This window comes from Prorops nasuta, unplaced genomic scaffold, assembly GCF_024137725.1.
Source record: "Prorops nasuta isolate Cenicafe-Biocafe unplaced genomic scaffold, Cenicafe_Pnas_1.2 PNAS00025, whole genome shotgun sequence".
NCBI lineage: Eukaryota > Metazoa > Arthropoda > Insecta > Hymenoptera > Bethylidae > Prorops > Prorops nasuta.
Genome location: NW_027116822.1, coordinates 1,674,704 through 1,687,927, shown reverse-complemented (window position 1 = coordinate 1,687,927; position 13,224 = coordinate 1,674,704). Strand labels below are relative to the sequence as shown.

The window sequence follows — 13,224 nt, the reverse complement described above, 5'->3', positions numbered from 1 at the left end:
TAATGTAAAACTAAACCAATATTCTTATCATCGTCGTATCGTACATTTATTGTCTCTTATACTTACTATTATAAAGATTTATTTATTTATTTTCGTTCAAACTATCAACAAAAATATTTTAACATTATTTCGCTTGTTTCAGTACCATAAAATAGGAGAATCCAGCTTGAATCATCTTTGGAACAATTTTTAATTAATTTTTTAATCGACTATGATAATTATATAATAATATTTAATTACCCTTCGAAAAAACTGGAACGAGAAAGAATATATGTTGAAAATTGAGATCCTTGCTGGCGTGTTGCAACGTCTGATAATTAGTAACAAGAGTCTTCGAGAAGTTGGAGATAGTTTGTACCAATCACTGGAATATCTGGAATATTTTTTTACTGTAAGAGGTAACTGTTAAGTGGTAAGAAAAATATACTTACACCTTTTCACACAAATTGGAACTTATGTCAATTAATCTTTGGCCCATGTAATTCAGTATGAAGAAAATGACTGTAAAAGTTACTGCAATGAGGGCATCCTTGCTTCGCAAATTCTGAACAAAATAGAAAGTAGCTCGCTTGAAAGCTCATTTCGAATTTGCTTTAAAATTTCTTGACAGATTCAAAACGATCTCGTTAAAAATAATTGAAGCTTAAGATCACACACGATCATCGTAATACTATATGTATATATATGTACCTCTGTATTGCTTAGTTGAACAAACAAAGGACTCATCGTTAATAAAAATACAGCTGTATTCATCATAGATGCTGGGGAATAATAAGCCTCTAATAATTTAGCAAACCTTTAATAAAAATTTAACGAGTAAAAATTATGATTAATTAAGCTTTCTGTATTTTAACTAACTTGATTACTCTTTGATGATACAAGATTGAAGATACGATGGACCTGCTGTACATCTCTTCTAACGATTTTAAATCACAATCCTGCCTAGAAATCTTTCTGGTTATCATACGTTGAAAACGATATCTATTTATATAATATAAACCAAATTTTAATTATTTTAAGATAAATTGTTAATTCTTCAATTTGCAATAAATTAATTCACCCTAATACAGCAAACATTCCACAAATATGCTGCATGAGAATATAAAATAATGAGATATTGGCTAGAACGAAAGTTAAAATTATAGCCACAGATGCATAGCTGTGAATGAGAATAATATTGAAATATTTCTCATCGATGAAAAAATATTCCTCACTGAAGGGATGCACTCGTTTTCGTGTTTCGTTTGTAGGCATTACTATGTCTAATATATTGGATATAAAAAATGTAAGTATTACAAAAGTCATCCCTATTATTGTTATTGCAACTGAAAGGAACAAAAACTATAAAAATATATTAGATTAAGTAAAAATTATTAGAATACTGAGAAATTCGAACCAGTCATATATCTAGTCACAGCTTCCCCAGATTCAGCATAAGATACTTTAATCCTATTTTCTTCCTCGACACGATTCTGTGCCCAGTCCTCTTTTATCGACAACCATAATTCTTCTAACTTAACACAAATTATATAAAATAAAATTCTCTAAATAAATCGTGTGAGTGACATTAATTGCTCACCTTATCGATGCTTCTATAAAATATAATAGCCAAGGTCAAACAATTCAGGACAATCATAAAAAGTGGGTAAATGGCAAAGATCAGTAACCAATCGAAATTTTTCTTGATCAATACGTATAACTGTGAAAAAGGATTTTTCATTTCATTTTTAATAAAATTGTGCTATGATAAATAGCATATACACAGGCGGTTTCCCTTGATTCCATCCAGAGCATGGACTTATAAATTCATTTATCTTCCTAACTATATAAACACAGAAAAATTGTTCTCTGTAAAATACATCAATTTCGTGCATAAAATAGTTTTTAATATTAATAGCAAACAAGTACTTTTAAAAAAATCCTATTAAATAAATCGATATTTTTATATATTTATTAAAATGAATAAAAATTTTAACGTTCATGCTCTGAAACGAATTAAAGTAAACAATACATAGTTATAAAATTATTATACCTGCATCAGAGTGGAAACAGAACAATAAAGGATCACGACGAATCTACGAGTTAAATAGGTCTTACGTTTCTGATAGGGCCATTGACCAATCAAACACAGCAAAGTTTTATTCAATTTGTAATAAGAGCTCTCTTTAAAATCCATCCTCTCGAGTATGTGCGAGGCATGAAACGAAATAATTGCTTCGCTTGTCAAGTGAAAAATAAAAATGATCAGGTCCGATGGTTTCTTATTATTTTCACAAAGCTTTATCAAAGTCTCTGGTGCTTTCTCTCGCTGGGTCATAAATTAAATGTACAAGTATTTTTTTTTATAAAATATAGGAAGGTGTAGGTATATAGCTCTGCTTAATAATTGTGTGAAATAACAATTGGACTTGACGCCCTCTCTGTGAAATTGAAAATAATGATGGAGAAAAGTGTATTTTTCCTCCTCATTTTTCCTCACTCAGCCATGTAACTCGATAAATAATGCACAGCTGGAGAAATGCTAATGGAACGAAATTTACCAGTGGTGTGCTGAATCAGGCATGCGCAAAGTCAGTTGCAAGTCGAGTGTTAACAACGATGGGTATTACATCCCAAGGTAGATCCAGACATGCAACAGAATGAGTAATGAAATTTTCTGGCTGCTAATTGAGTTTCAATTTTTTTCTCATTATACGTGTATGTGTGTGTGTGTGTTACAGAGTGCTCGCGAAGTGCAATCCAGATGTAATATTCTATGAAATTAAACGTTAACGTTATTCTTTTACATGTTTGGATTCGCTTGAACAATATAAAAAATAAAATTACTTCAATAATCAATAAAATTATTAATACAACCTATATATATCCTTATAATTAAATTACAGAAAAGTGTGATGAAATTTGTAAGATATTTTGTTTTATTTGGATATTTTCATACGTACATGTAATTAATGCAAAATTCATTAATCTTGTGCAATGTGTCTTCTGGTACACTCTTTAGTACGTTTCACTATACACGTTAAATATTATCGCAATTGTTTCAGAACCATAAAGTAGGAGAATCCCGTTTGGGTGACCTTAAAAAAATAAATTAATAAACAAGAATATAAATAATTAAATGTGTGTAGATTTGTATAAAAATTAATTTTATAAAAACTAAATAGAATAAAACTATATTGCAGCAAAATTATTATAAATGGACAAAAAATTATTATCCTTTTTTCAGAAAGTTATGAGATAAAGATTTGCTTGTACTTTCTTTAATATAAATTGCTACATCAACTACAGATTTCCATCTATGCACGAGTTAAAGTTTTGGTAAAAATGTGTAAAATTCATGAAACTTGTAATCATACCGTACGAAAGCTATTTAAAGACATTAAATATAAACTGAACGCTGAAATGGAGCATGGTCTTTCACAACGTTTGATGAAGAGGAGCAACAGTCTTTGAGTTCGTGGAGAGAAGTTTTGCCAATTGCTGAAATAACTGTAAGCAACACGATTATTAAACTTATTATTTTTAGCATATAATTATTATTATTACTAAAAATATTAATAAAACAAAATTCATGCCATTCGATTGACACACATTTTTTCAGCCAACTCAGTACTCATATCCAACAATTTTTGGCCCAAATAAGAATGCAAAAACAGAGATGTGAAATACAATATAAATTGCAGAATGTCTTTGCTTTGTATTAACTGCAAATTTAACAAAATTCTCCTGTTGTATACAAATTTTATACTTTATTATTTTTACTACAATTTCATTACTCACGTCCACATTGCTAATCTGTACCATAGTTGGGCTCGCAATAAGTAAAAAAATGATAGTTACTACGAAAAAACTTGCCGAATAGTAAGCTTTCAACATTACGCCAAACCTTTTAAATTTTGTGTTAGTTATATCTGATAAGAATGATTAAGACTTATTTTCGTATACTAACTCCAAAGTTTCTTGATGACACTGAATGCACCAACTGATGGAATCGTAATAGGGATTAGTTTGGTTTTTCGAGTCTAGCTTTAGATTTGGTATGATAAATTCAAGACGATATCTGTTATTTAAAGTTGGTCCAACTCAGTGGCTTTAAATTAATCTTTAATTTATATTGCAAGAGTTAAAAAAAGATAAGCTTCCAGGAACTTACCCCAATACAGCAAGCATTCCATATATGTGATGAATGTGTACACAAAAGATTGTCTCGTTGGCCACGAAAAAAGTAATAATGACTAAAACTGTCAAATTGGCATGAATCAAAATAAGATAATAATATTTTTCCTGGTCTATAAAATAATCGTCATTGAAGGGAAGAATTAAGGGTCGACTCTGGTTCAGTGGTATAATCAAATCAAGAATCTTCGTTAAAAAACACGTGGTAAACACGAAAAAAAAACCAGATACACAGCCAGTCACTAAAAAAAAAATCTCTATTTTACCAGTAAAAAATTTCCATTTAAAAAAATATTTTAAAAATGGTAAATATCTCACGTGTAATATATTTAGTGATCACGGTCCCTGTTTGAGCATAAGACTCTTTAATTTTCATCTCCTCGTCATATTTTTCACTTGCCCAATCCTCGCGAATTCTTCTGAACATTTCTTCGAACTACGTAAAGTTGGATCAATTTACTATAAACAATTTTAAATTATTTTAATAAGAAAAATAAAATAAATCACTCACTTTGTCGTTCTGTTTATAAATAAGGAATGTCATGACGAAAGCAAGCACGACTGTCAAGAAAATTGGCAAAATTTCGAACAAGATATCAACGTTGAAATTTTCCCTGATCAATCCAGCAGTCTAAACAAATATTATTATATATAAAATAGTATGAATGAGAATTTTCAAAAAAATATGAAATACCTGCGTTGTAATAGAAACGGTGAGATAAAACAATACCACGAATCTAGCGAGTAATCGCGTGTTTCGGCCCTGATAAGGCCATTGGCCAACCAAGAATAGAAGAATTTTATTCCACTTGTAATAAGAGCTCTGAGGGAAATCCATTTTCTCGATGGAATCTCGTTCACGCTTCGAGTGTTTAACCAAAGCTCAATATTTTCACGCTCCCTTTGACTCCTTATGTATTATTTATCCACAATTCCGCTTACTCGGTGAAAATATCATTTTGCATGTCTGAGTTTTCAATTAAGCCAGAGAAAGTGAATAAATAAAATATTTTGCTGTGTGCGAAGAAAATTCAGAAAAATCGAGATAAATAAATTTCCTAGTAAATTGTCGTTGAACTAGCTCATCTATAGCTATAATAAAGTATTTTTGCTTGTCTGAAAAGACGAGTGTAAATAAATTAATTATTAAGACAGCTGTATTTTCCTGCCATTATTAAACCCTGAGGTAATATATCTGGCGCATGCTCTGTTCAAGGGAAAATACCCAGGTTTGATCAGACAGCTCCGAGCACTCGCACATATTCTTCCAGTTAAAAAACTGTCACCAATCTGTCAAGTTTTTCATATTTTGTATATATGTATTTATATATATAAGTATAATTTCTTTGTGCATTTTTTGATTAATTATGTATAAATATATATATATATATATATATAGGACCTCTCGTAATACAATATGATTGGACTACAAAATTAAAATAAAAATAGAAGAAAATTATTTTTATCGGATTTCGTTGAGTACCATGAAGTAGGATATCCCAGCGTGTAAGACCTTGTAAGAGGCAGAATTTTTTGGTGTAAGCTCGCGTAAAATAGTTGAAAAGTTAGTTTTGAAGCTTGAAAGGTGTTAGTTACCATTCGGAAGCAATCAAGGGACATGTCGTAGAAATTGAAAGCGTTTATCGAGCACGCCTTGTCGCAGCGTCTTAAAATTAGCACAAAAAGCTTCTGCACACGTGCCGAGCACCTGTACCACTCACCGAAATATCTGTAAACCACGTGATTTTTTTTTAATCTCTTATTTTTTTTATTCAATAGAAAATTCTAAAAAAATTCCTCACGCTTTTTCTGCTATAGACGAGCTCATGTCTATTAATTGTTGGCCCAGAAAATTGAACATAAATAAATAAAAAATTAGTCCAAACACTTGATAAAGGCTTTTCAGGTCCAGATCCTGATGAATATAAGCAGAGATTTGTGTTAAAATCTGCACTGCGATATAATAAGACGTAAAAACTCGTTTAACTCAATAATTATAAGATATATCAATTTTTTTCTTATAAACATTTTGAAACATTTTCTTATTTTCATTTTAATGGGTCCTCGGTAAGAATTTAATATTTTTTATAGTTATCGAGATAAATCAGTTTTTACGTTGATGCTTCATTGGGGTTGAATTTTATTAATAAACGTTTAATTGTCATGATCAGCTGCAGCACTTGGAAAACAATTGATTAAATTGTATTACCCTGAGGTTCTTGAACATAACCAGCGTTGGGCTTAATAATAAAATAGACGAGGCTAAGGATAACGCGAAGCAGGGTGCATAAACATTCTGCAGAGTGTCTACGAATCTGCGAAAAAAAAGGATCTTTTATATTTTTGTACAGAAAATTCGCAGGATCACTTACTCTATACTTTTTCTGTGGAAAGTGATGCACGAAGCTATAGAATCGTAGCACATATCATTTATCGACTTTGATTCGTCTCTAGGTTTGGCAAAAGTCGAGGGTATTGCATGCTGCAGGCGATACCTTCACGAGGAATTAAAAAAATAGATATAATACTAAATTGTTGAATTAATAACACTAATAGACAAATTCAAGAATCACGAATATTCTCATTTCTGACGTAATTTGGTCCACAGCTGCAAATAGCACTTATAGAACTTCTAAAGTATAAATATACCAGACCATGTACTTAAAATAATTAAAAAACCACTGAAAATTAAAGTGTATCTGGAGCTATTTAGTTTTTCATTCTATTGTAAAATACTAACACAGTAAAAAAATTATATTCAAACTCCTACCTTCGTTAATTAAAATTACTTAAAATCAGCAAAAGTATATAGTTATAATTTTTAATTGTTCATTAATGCATAGCCAATATTAACCAACAAATTAGAATTATATATACGACCCAAATTAAATCAGAATCAACACTGTAAAATCAGTCTAGAAAATATTTTCTGCCCTACTATAATTAAAAAAACGAGACTTTACCCCAACACAGCGAACATTCCAAGTGAATGTATAAAATGTACGCAGAACATAGCCTGATTTGCAATTCCAAAGACAAAACAAACGATGAGAGAGCTGTGAATGATCAGCATGACGTAATAAAAATGTTCCTGATTGTCCAATATATAATACACTAAAAATGGCATTTGTCGGGCATGAGGCTGATCCTTCGGAGCCACCAGATCAAGAAAACTAGGTAGAAAAGTACTCAGTACTATAAATAATGGCAACAATGCCACTAAGCCAACTGAAGAGCAAAAATATAAACTATTTATAACTATTCCCAAAAACAAACTACTAATTAAAAAAAAAATAATAATTACCCGTCATAAAAGTGGTCAAAAATTTTCCTATTTCAGCATAAGATTCCTTGATCCTCGTTTCTTCGTCAACCCTCTCGCCAGCCCAGTCCTCTTTTATTTTCCTCCAAAGATAATTAATCTGTGTGATCGAGAATCGAATATAAAAAATAATAATAATTTTTTCCAAACCAAATAAAAAAAAAAATTAATCACTTTATCCTCTTTGCGATAGAGGATGATGGCCATGATCAGTTCTACAGCTATAGCCGTCAAGGGTGGCATGATATCAATTATAGCTTCTTTGGCAAAGCCCTCTCTGATAACAGCGCTAGACTACCAATAATTAAGAGGCTACGATGTTTTAAAAGATCAATTAAAATGAAATCATTTGTGTCATGTAAACAGACCTGAGCCCAGAGGGATGACAGTAAGGTGAATATTACGAATGCTCTTCTAAACTTATTAAGGGACTCGTTCCCAGACAGGCCTTGACCAACCAATGACAGAAGTTTGAAATTAAGGGCGTAGTAAGGATCCTGAGGAAAATCCATTTTTCACGAAGGCACACGAACGACTGACGCTCCCTGAAGATTCTGCTTGATCGTCCACCCCCCCCCCCCCCTCCCCCCTCCACCCCCTCTGTTCTTACACAACGCGAATCAATCTTCATATTTCATTTATCTTCCATCGTTTATGAGCTCCCTTCAACCTGACATTGGCCATAATTAAAGAAACTTTCCACAACGTTTATTCCTCTGAAATTCGTGGAAACCATCGCGACGCTGGTAGATATTCACAAGAATAAATGCCAAGATAGATGGGAAAATATTAAAATAAAAAATAAACATCTTAGATGTATAAATTTCCTATTCTTTTATTTTTCTTCCTATAAGCAAGGAGGAAATTAATATTTAAAAACTCTCCATCGTCTCGCAACACATGCGCATTTCGAGAAAGTTTTGCTCAGTCTTCGCTCAACGCGTTACGACGATGATTAATTAAGAGATTCGTCTGAGTTTTTATTAGTTTATTGGTGCATAAATCGTATCTTTGGTATTAATGAAATTAATACAGCTTGTTATGTAAGTATGGTGTGATTATGAGATTTGTTTCAGTACCATGAAATACGAGAAGCCAGATTGCATTATCTTGAAAGAATAGAAAAAATAAGTTGTAAAAAAATTTGTAAAACTACAACGTGGGTTGTAAAACTACCCATGGTTTTTGTTGTAATTTTACAAGATTTTTTACAGTGCAGAGAAAGCAAGAGATTAAGAGAGAGAGAGAGAGAGAAAGAGAAATGTTGATATTTTTAAAATAAAATTTTTTATGTAAATTACCTTACCATGCGAAAACAATCGAGGGATAAAATGAAAAGCTTGCAAGCACTTATGACGCATGGCTTATCACAACGTCTAATGATATGCAATAATAATCTTTGTATGCGTGGTGTTGCGTTGTACCATTCGGAGAAATATCTTTGGATAAATTAAAAATTTTAATATTTTCATCTTGAAATTAATTTTTGACGTACTCACGTTTCTTCAGCAATTATTACACTCATATCTATCAATTTTTGTCCCATACAATTGACTAGAAACAAAAATATACTAACTACTACCAGAGCCAGTAATGCCAATATCTAAATAAAAATTTTGATTTTAATCTTATAATTACAAATATATTTTTTAATTATTTAAGCTTACTTTAAAATTTGACAATTGAATAAGATTGGGAATTATTATAAGCAGAGAAACTCCTAGTGTTACAACGAAAGGCCACGAGTAGTAATCCTCGATAATATCTGCGAATCTTGATCAGAGAAATGTAATTGAACGTTATGAAAAAAGAATAAATAATTCTGTAGTTACTGTTAGCTCTAAAAATTTTGATAATTTTCTTTTGAAAGTTTACGGTCCATTGATTACTTAATTAACATTAAAATAATTAAGTAACTAAGTGTTTTTCTGTACTAACTCTAGAGCATAGTGATGATATTTAATGCAGCCTAATATAGAACGATAGTGTTTTTCCTCACGAGACATCTTGCCAGAATTTGACGTATCAGTCACGACCTCAGATAGTGCATTTTTCAAACGAAATCTGTGTAAAAATATTTTCAATCATTTTCTTGAAATAAAATTGTTGGTCACGAATTAATATAATATGATACTAATTCTTTACCCAAGGGCTGCAAACATGCCATAAATATGTTGCAAAAACAGAATAAAAGTTGATTGCAAGGAAATTCCAATAAGTACTCCACAGCTGCATACAAATTGTCCATAAAAAGTGACAATTTTAAAATGTTGTTTTTCATCGATAAAGATATAATCACCATCAAACAAATGCATTCTCTCACGACTTTCATTCAGGGGTTTGAGTAGATCAAAAATATTCGATGCAAATGGGGTGACAGATGCAAGTGATATTTGTCCCACGATAGCAAGGTCTAAATTTTAATAATTATAATCAACTATATTTATTTAATATATCTATAGTTTTGTGAAATATACTTACATATTAAAATTTTTGTGTAATATTGACCTTCTTCTGCATAAGCTTTTTTAATTTTAACTTCTTCCTCCATTCTTTCCATAGCCCAGTCTTTTTTTATTCTTAGCCACAAATCTTCAAACTATTTATTTGGTAATTCAATTATGTATTTAATAAATAACAAAAATTGTTAGAAAATAAAGTTTACTAGTAGAATTTTTCACGGGTATAAAGCTTAACATTATAATAATGTACCACTTACTTTATCATTCTGATTGTTCATTAAAGTTTTGAAAAGTAGCAGTGTAATGATAATAACAAGAAAAGGCAGTACTTTACATATTATTTGAACAGTAACATCTCTTCTAAATATCTTTTTTGACTGATAAAAGATTAGAGATTTTAAGAATGTCAAATATTGAAAATGTTTTAGATACTTTACCTGAACCAAGATTGATGTGAACAAAATGATATTCAGAGTGTGATAACGAATGGCTTTTTTGAAGCTACCTTGATAAGGCCACAGGCCAATCAAGCACAACAAAGTTTTATTGTATTTGTAATAGGAGCTTTGTGGAAAATCCATATTCCTCCACGATTGACAGATGTCTGACTATAGCTTGATTTCTCTACTTCGTTTAAAAACCACGAGCAGAATTTCTGCTGGATTTTTCAGCTTCATTAATAGCGAATAATTCTTTATTTCCTCTTTCAGGAACTATCGCGAAGGTAATTCTTTCAGAATATTATCTATTATAGAAACAGCGTGGGAATAATCGATGCTGAGTTTTGCAGACTCTTAAAAAATCAAGAAAAACCACGAGGCAACAGGTAAGACTGCCAATATAAAATTTAATAGCGTAACGATAAAATTTCACTTCGGTATGCTCCATAATAATGCGTTGAATAAAATTTTAATTTTGTTTCTTTATCGTAGATGTGCACACTTATTTTACCTTTTACTTTCTTTACGTGCAGATGTCTTTAGCTACAAGGGTACGAACAAACGAACGTCTATTACAATTTGGCTATGAAATAAAATAAAACGAGAGTGAAATCGATTATTTTCAAATCGATTTAAAATCAAATGAAAAAAAAGATACCTATAGTTAAATAATTACAGGATTATAAATGAGAATAATTATCAATGATCTATCAAATGATTCATCAAAATGGAGCAAATAAAAGTAAGTAATCTTCTATTAGAATTTTCTTAGAATATAGTTAATTTTTCTTGTGATAATTTCTCCCTTTGCTAATCACTGTTTTGTGAAAATAATTTACACAATTCAATAATTATTCCAAAGAAAAGCCAATTTAATGAGTTAAACCTGGTTAAGAGAAATCAATAATGGCAGAAGTGGAATAAAGTGGACAGCTGATAGGGGACGATCGATGAACTCTTTCACTCGTGTAAAACTGTAAATTAAAACCATCTAAAATTTCTGCCAGAAACACATGGTAGATTCTTATTATATTTGCAAATTTAAGCAATCGTATATATAAAGTTTTATCGAGATAAAAAGCATTAAAAAAAGTGTAAAATTGTTTGCTGCAAACTGAAGAATGTGGTGATTGTTTCTACAATATTTCTGACTAAATCGTGTGCTCGAGTTTTTATGAAATATTTTTCCAAGCCATGCAGTACGAGAAGCTTGCCTGCAGAACCTAAATAGATAATCGAGGATTGTTTAATTAATTTAGTAGATTCTAGTTAATTAGAATTAGTGCTTACTCACTGTGAGGAAACATTCCAGAGATGCAACGTATATGTTATAAGCGTTAACTTTACAGGGGGTCTCGCTTCTCCTGATTATTAATAATACAAATTTCTGAACACTTGGTGAACAATAATACCAGTGGCTGTTGTATCTGAATTTTTTTATCAGAGTTCATATGAAATTTATTTATTTTTTTTTAATTATTCTATTCTTATTATCTTCCTATTATATGCTCACGCTTTCAGTCCCACTTGGCTGCTAACGTCTATAAGTCTTTGACCAAACCAACTAATTATATATAACAATGAGATCGATAAAACCAATTGAAATATAGGATTAAATTTTTGCAACTAAAAATGCAACAATATTATTAAAAAATTCGATGCTCGAAATGAAAAGAACCTTTTACTTGCTTTAGAATCTGTCAATTGGTAAAAAGTAAGAGCTATGATGAACAGTGTGGCACACAACCATATTGCAAAAAGGGTAGAATAATATTGTTGAAAAAGATTTGCAAACCTTGGAAATAATATTGTTATTAGTAATCTCGTTCAATAAAAATTTTTGATTGAAATTATGCATTATACTAACTCCAAAGCATTGTTGTGACGTCGAAAACTCAGAAAAAGAGATTGTTTATATATTGCATCCATTTCTTTAATTTTTGAAATATCCAATTTTAATTTGTCACGTGGTATCGCATTCTCCAAACGATGACTGTTGATGAAATAAATTCTAATCAGTTATACATGTAATAGATTTTTCTAGATTTATTTAACGACCTCATCGTTAATAAAAAAGAAACATAATATTTAATTTTAAAAATTTAAGGAAAAAGAATTATTTTTAATTGTTCAAAAACTTACTTCAAAACGTCAAACATTCCATAAATTTGTGAAATAATGGAGATGACTGCAAATGAGTTGGAAAGACTGAACAAGGCATAAATGGTTATCGTTACATTAAGTCGAATTATATTTAAGTAAAAATATTTCTGATCCTTTGTATCCAGCAATTTGGCTTCTACAAATGGATAAATATGCATTCGAGTTTCGTTCAAAGGAGCAATAAAGTCCAAGATTTCCGATAGAAATGTAAATACTAAAAAATAAATTATTGCTCCAATTATAATCATACCTGAAAAAAAAACATTATTTTCAGAACAGTGTTTCATAATGTGTGAAATTACTTTTTTATAAACTTCAAAAATTTCTATAATTATCTGTGTAATTGTACACTGAAAAACTATTTTCAAGTGACTCCTTTTTAACTTTAATATTTCCAATTTTTTTACCTAAAATAGAATTCGTTGTTACCATTGCAACACGAGCATGTTTAATTTTAATTTTCGTCTCTTCTTCGGTTCTTTCCAAAGCCCAATCTATTTCTACTTGTCTCCAAATCTCATTAAACTATATTTTCAAGAAATCATTGTCTCTCCATAAAGCTATAATATTTCTTTAAAAATAATCTTCAAATGAAGAGCTTACCAAGGGCCTCTTGCTATAAACTATAAAACCAATGATAGTCAAGGCCAGGGATACTAGC

At 30.5% G+C, this 13,224-nt stretch overlaps 5 protein-coding genes and 1 long non-coding RNA gene across 7 annotated transcripts in view; all 6 read right to left on the bottom strand.

The window, feature by feature from the left end:
- The window catches only part of LOC136781992 (adhesion G protein-coupled receptor E3-like), a 59,577-nt gene extending 59,319 nt beyond the window's left edge, over positions 1 to 258 (bottom strand). Inside the window, exon 1 of the mRNA XM_066741069.1 lies at positions 241 to 258. The gene's annotated coding sequence lies outside the window, so the exon portion shown is untranslated. The remainder of the gene's footprint in view (positions 1 to 240) is intronic.
- Positions 125 to 2,176, bottom strand: LOC136782046 (uncharacterized). The gene is made up of 7 exons (XM_066741195.1): positions 2,033 to 2,176; positions 1,580 to 1,699; positions 1,383 to 1,514; positions 1,061 to 1,341; positions 859 to 981; positions 691 to 796; positions 125 to 175 (listed from the first exon to the last, which is right to left on the bottom strand). The coding sequence occupies exons 1-7, from the start codon at positions 2,174 to 2,176 to the stop codon at positions 125 to 127; spliced, it is 957 nt and encodes a 318-aa protein (XP_066597292.1).
- Positions 2,177 to 2,946: 770 nt separating this feature from the next.
- Positions 2,947 to 4,783, bottom strand: LOC136781993 (uncharacterized). Of its 2 annotated transcripts, XM_066741070.1 has the most exons (6): positions 4,688 to 4,783; positions 4,495 to 4,612; positions 4,154 to 4,418; positions 3,950 to 4,060; positions 3,357 to 3,489; positions 2,947 to 3,077 (listed from the first exon to the last, which is right to left on the bottom strand). In XM_066741070.1, exons 1-6 carry the CDS (start codon positions 4,718 to 4,720, stop codon positions 3,027 to 3,029), a joined length of 711 nt encoding a protein of 236 aa, XP_066597167.1. In that variant the 5' UTR covers positions 4,721 to 4,783; the 3' UTR covers positions 2,947 to 3,026. The 2 variants fall into 2 exon arrangements, with proteins under 2 accessions (XP_066597167.1, XP_066597168.1); XM_066741071.1 differs by lacking the exon at positions 3,950 to 4,060.
- A 754-nt stretch (positions 4,784 to 5,537) lies between these two features.
- LOC136781996 (uncharacterized) lies at positions 5,538 to 6,119 on the bottom strand. The gene is made up of 3 exons (XR_010824046.1): positions 5,979 to 6,119; positions 5,773 to 5,905; positions 5,538 to 5,689 (listed from the first exon to the last, which is right to left on the bottom strand). It is a non-coding gene; the product is annotated as an uncharacterized lncRNA (long non-coding RNA).
- Positions 6,120 to 6,343: 224 nt separating this feature from the next.
- LOC136782045 (uncharacterized) lies at positions 6,344 to 8,010 on the bottom strand. The gene is made up of 6 exons (XM_066741194.1): positions 7,867 to 8,010; positions 7,673 to 7,792; positions 7,481 to 7,598; positions 7,140 to 7,404; positions 6,549 to 6,671; positions 6,344 to 6,491 (listed from the first exon to the last, which is right to left on the bottom strand). The coding sequence occupies exons 1-6, from the start codon at positions 8,008 to 8,010 to the stop codon at positions 6,344 to 6,346; spliced, it is 918 nt and encodes a 305-aa protein (XP_066597291.1).
- A 983-nt stretch (positions 8,011 to 8,993) lies between these two features.
- LOC136782044 (uncharacterized) lies at positions 8,994 to 10,541 on the bottom strand. Its single transcript, XM_066741193.1, has 7 exons — positions 10,398 to 10,541; positions 10,218 to 10,337; positions 9,980 to 10,097; positions 9,644 to 9,911; positions 9,437 to 9,562; positions 9,166 to 9,271; positions 8,994 to 9,101 (listed from the first exon to the last, which is right to left on the bottom strand). The coding sequence occupies exons 1-7, from the start codon at positions 10,539 to 10,541 to the stop codon at positions 8,994 to 8,996; spliced, it is 990 nt and encodes a 329-aa protein (XP_066597290.1).
- Positions 10,542 to 13,224: the final 2,683 nt, after the last annotated feature.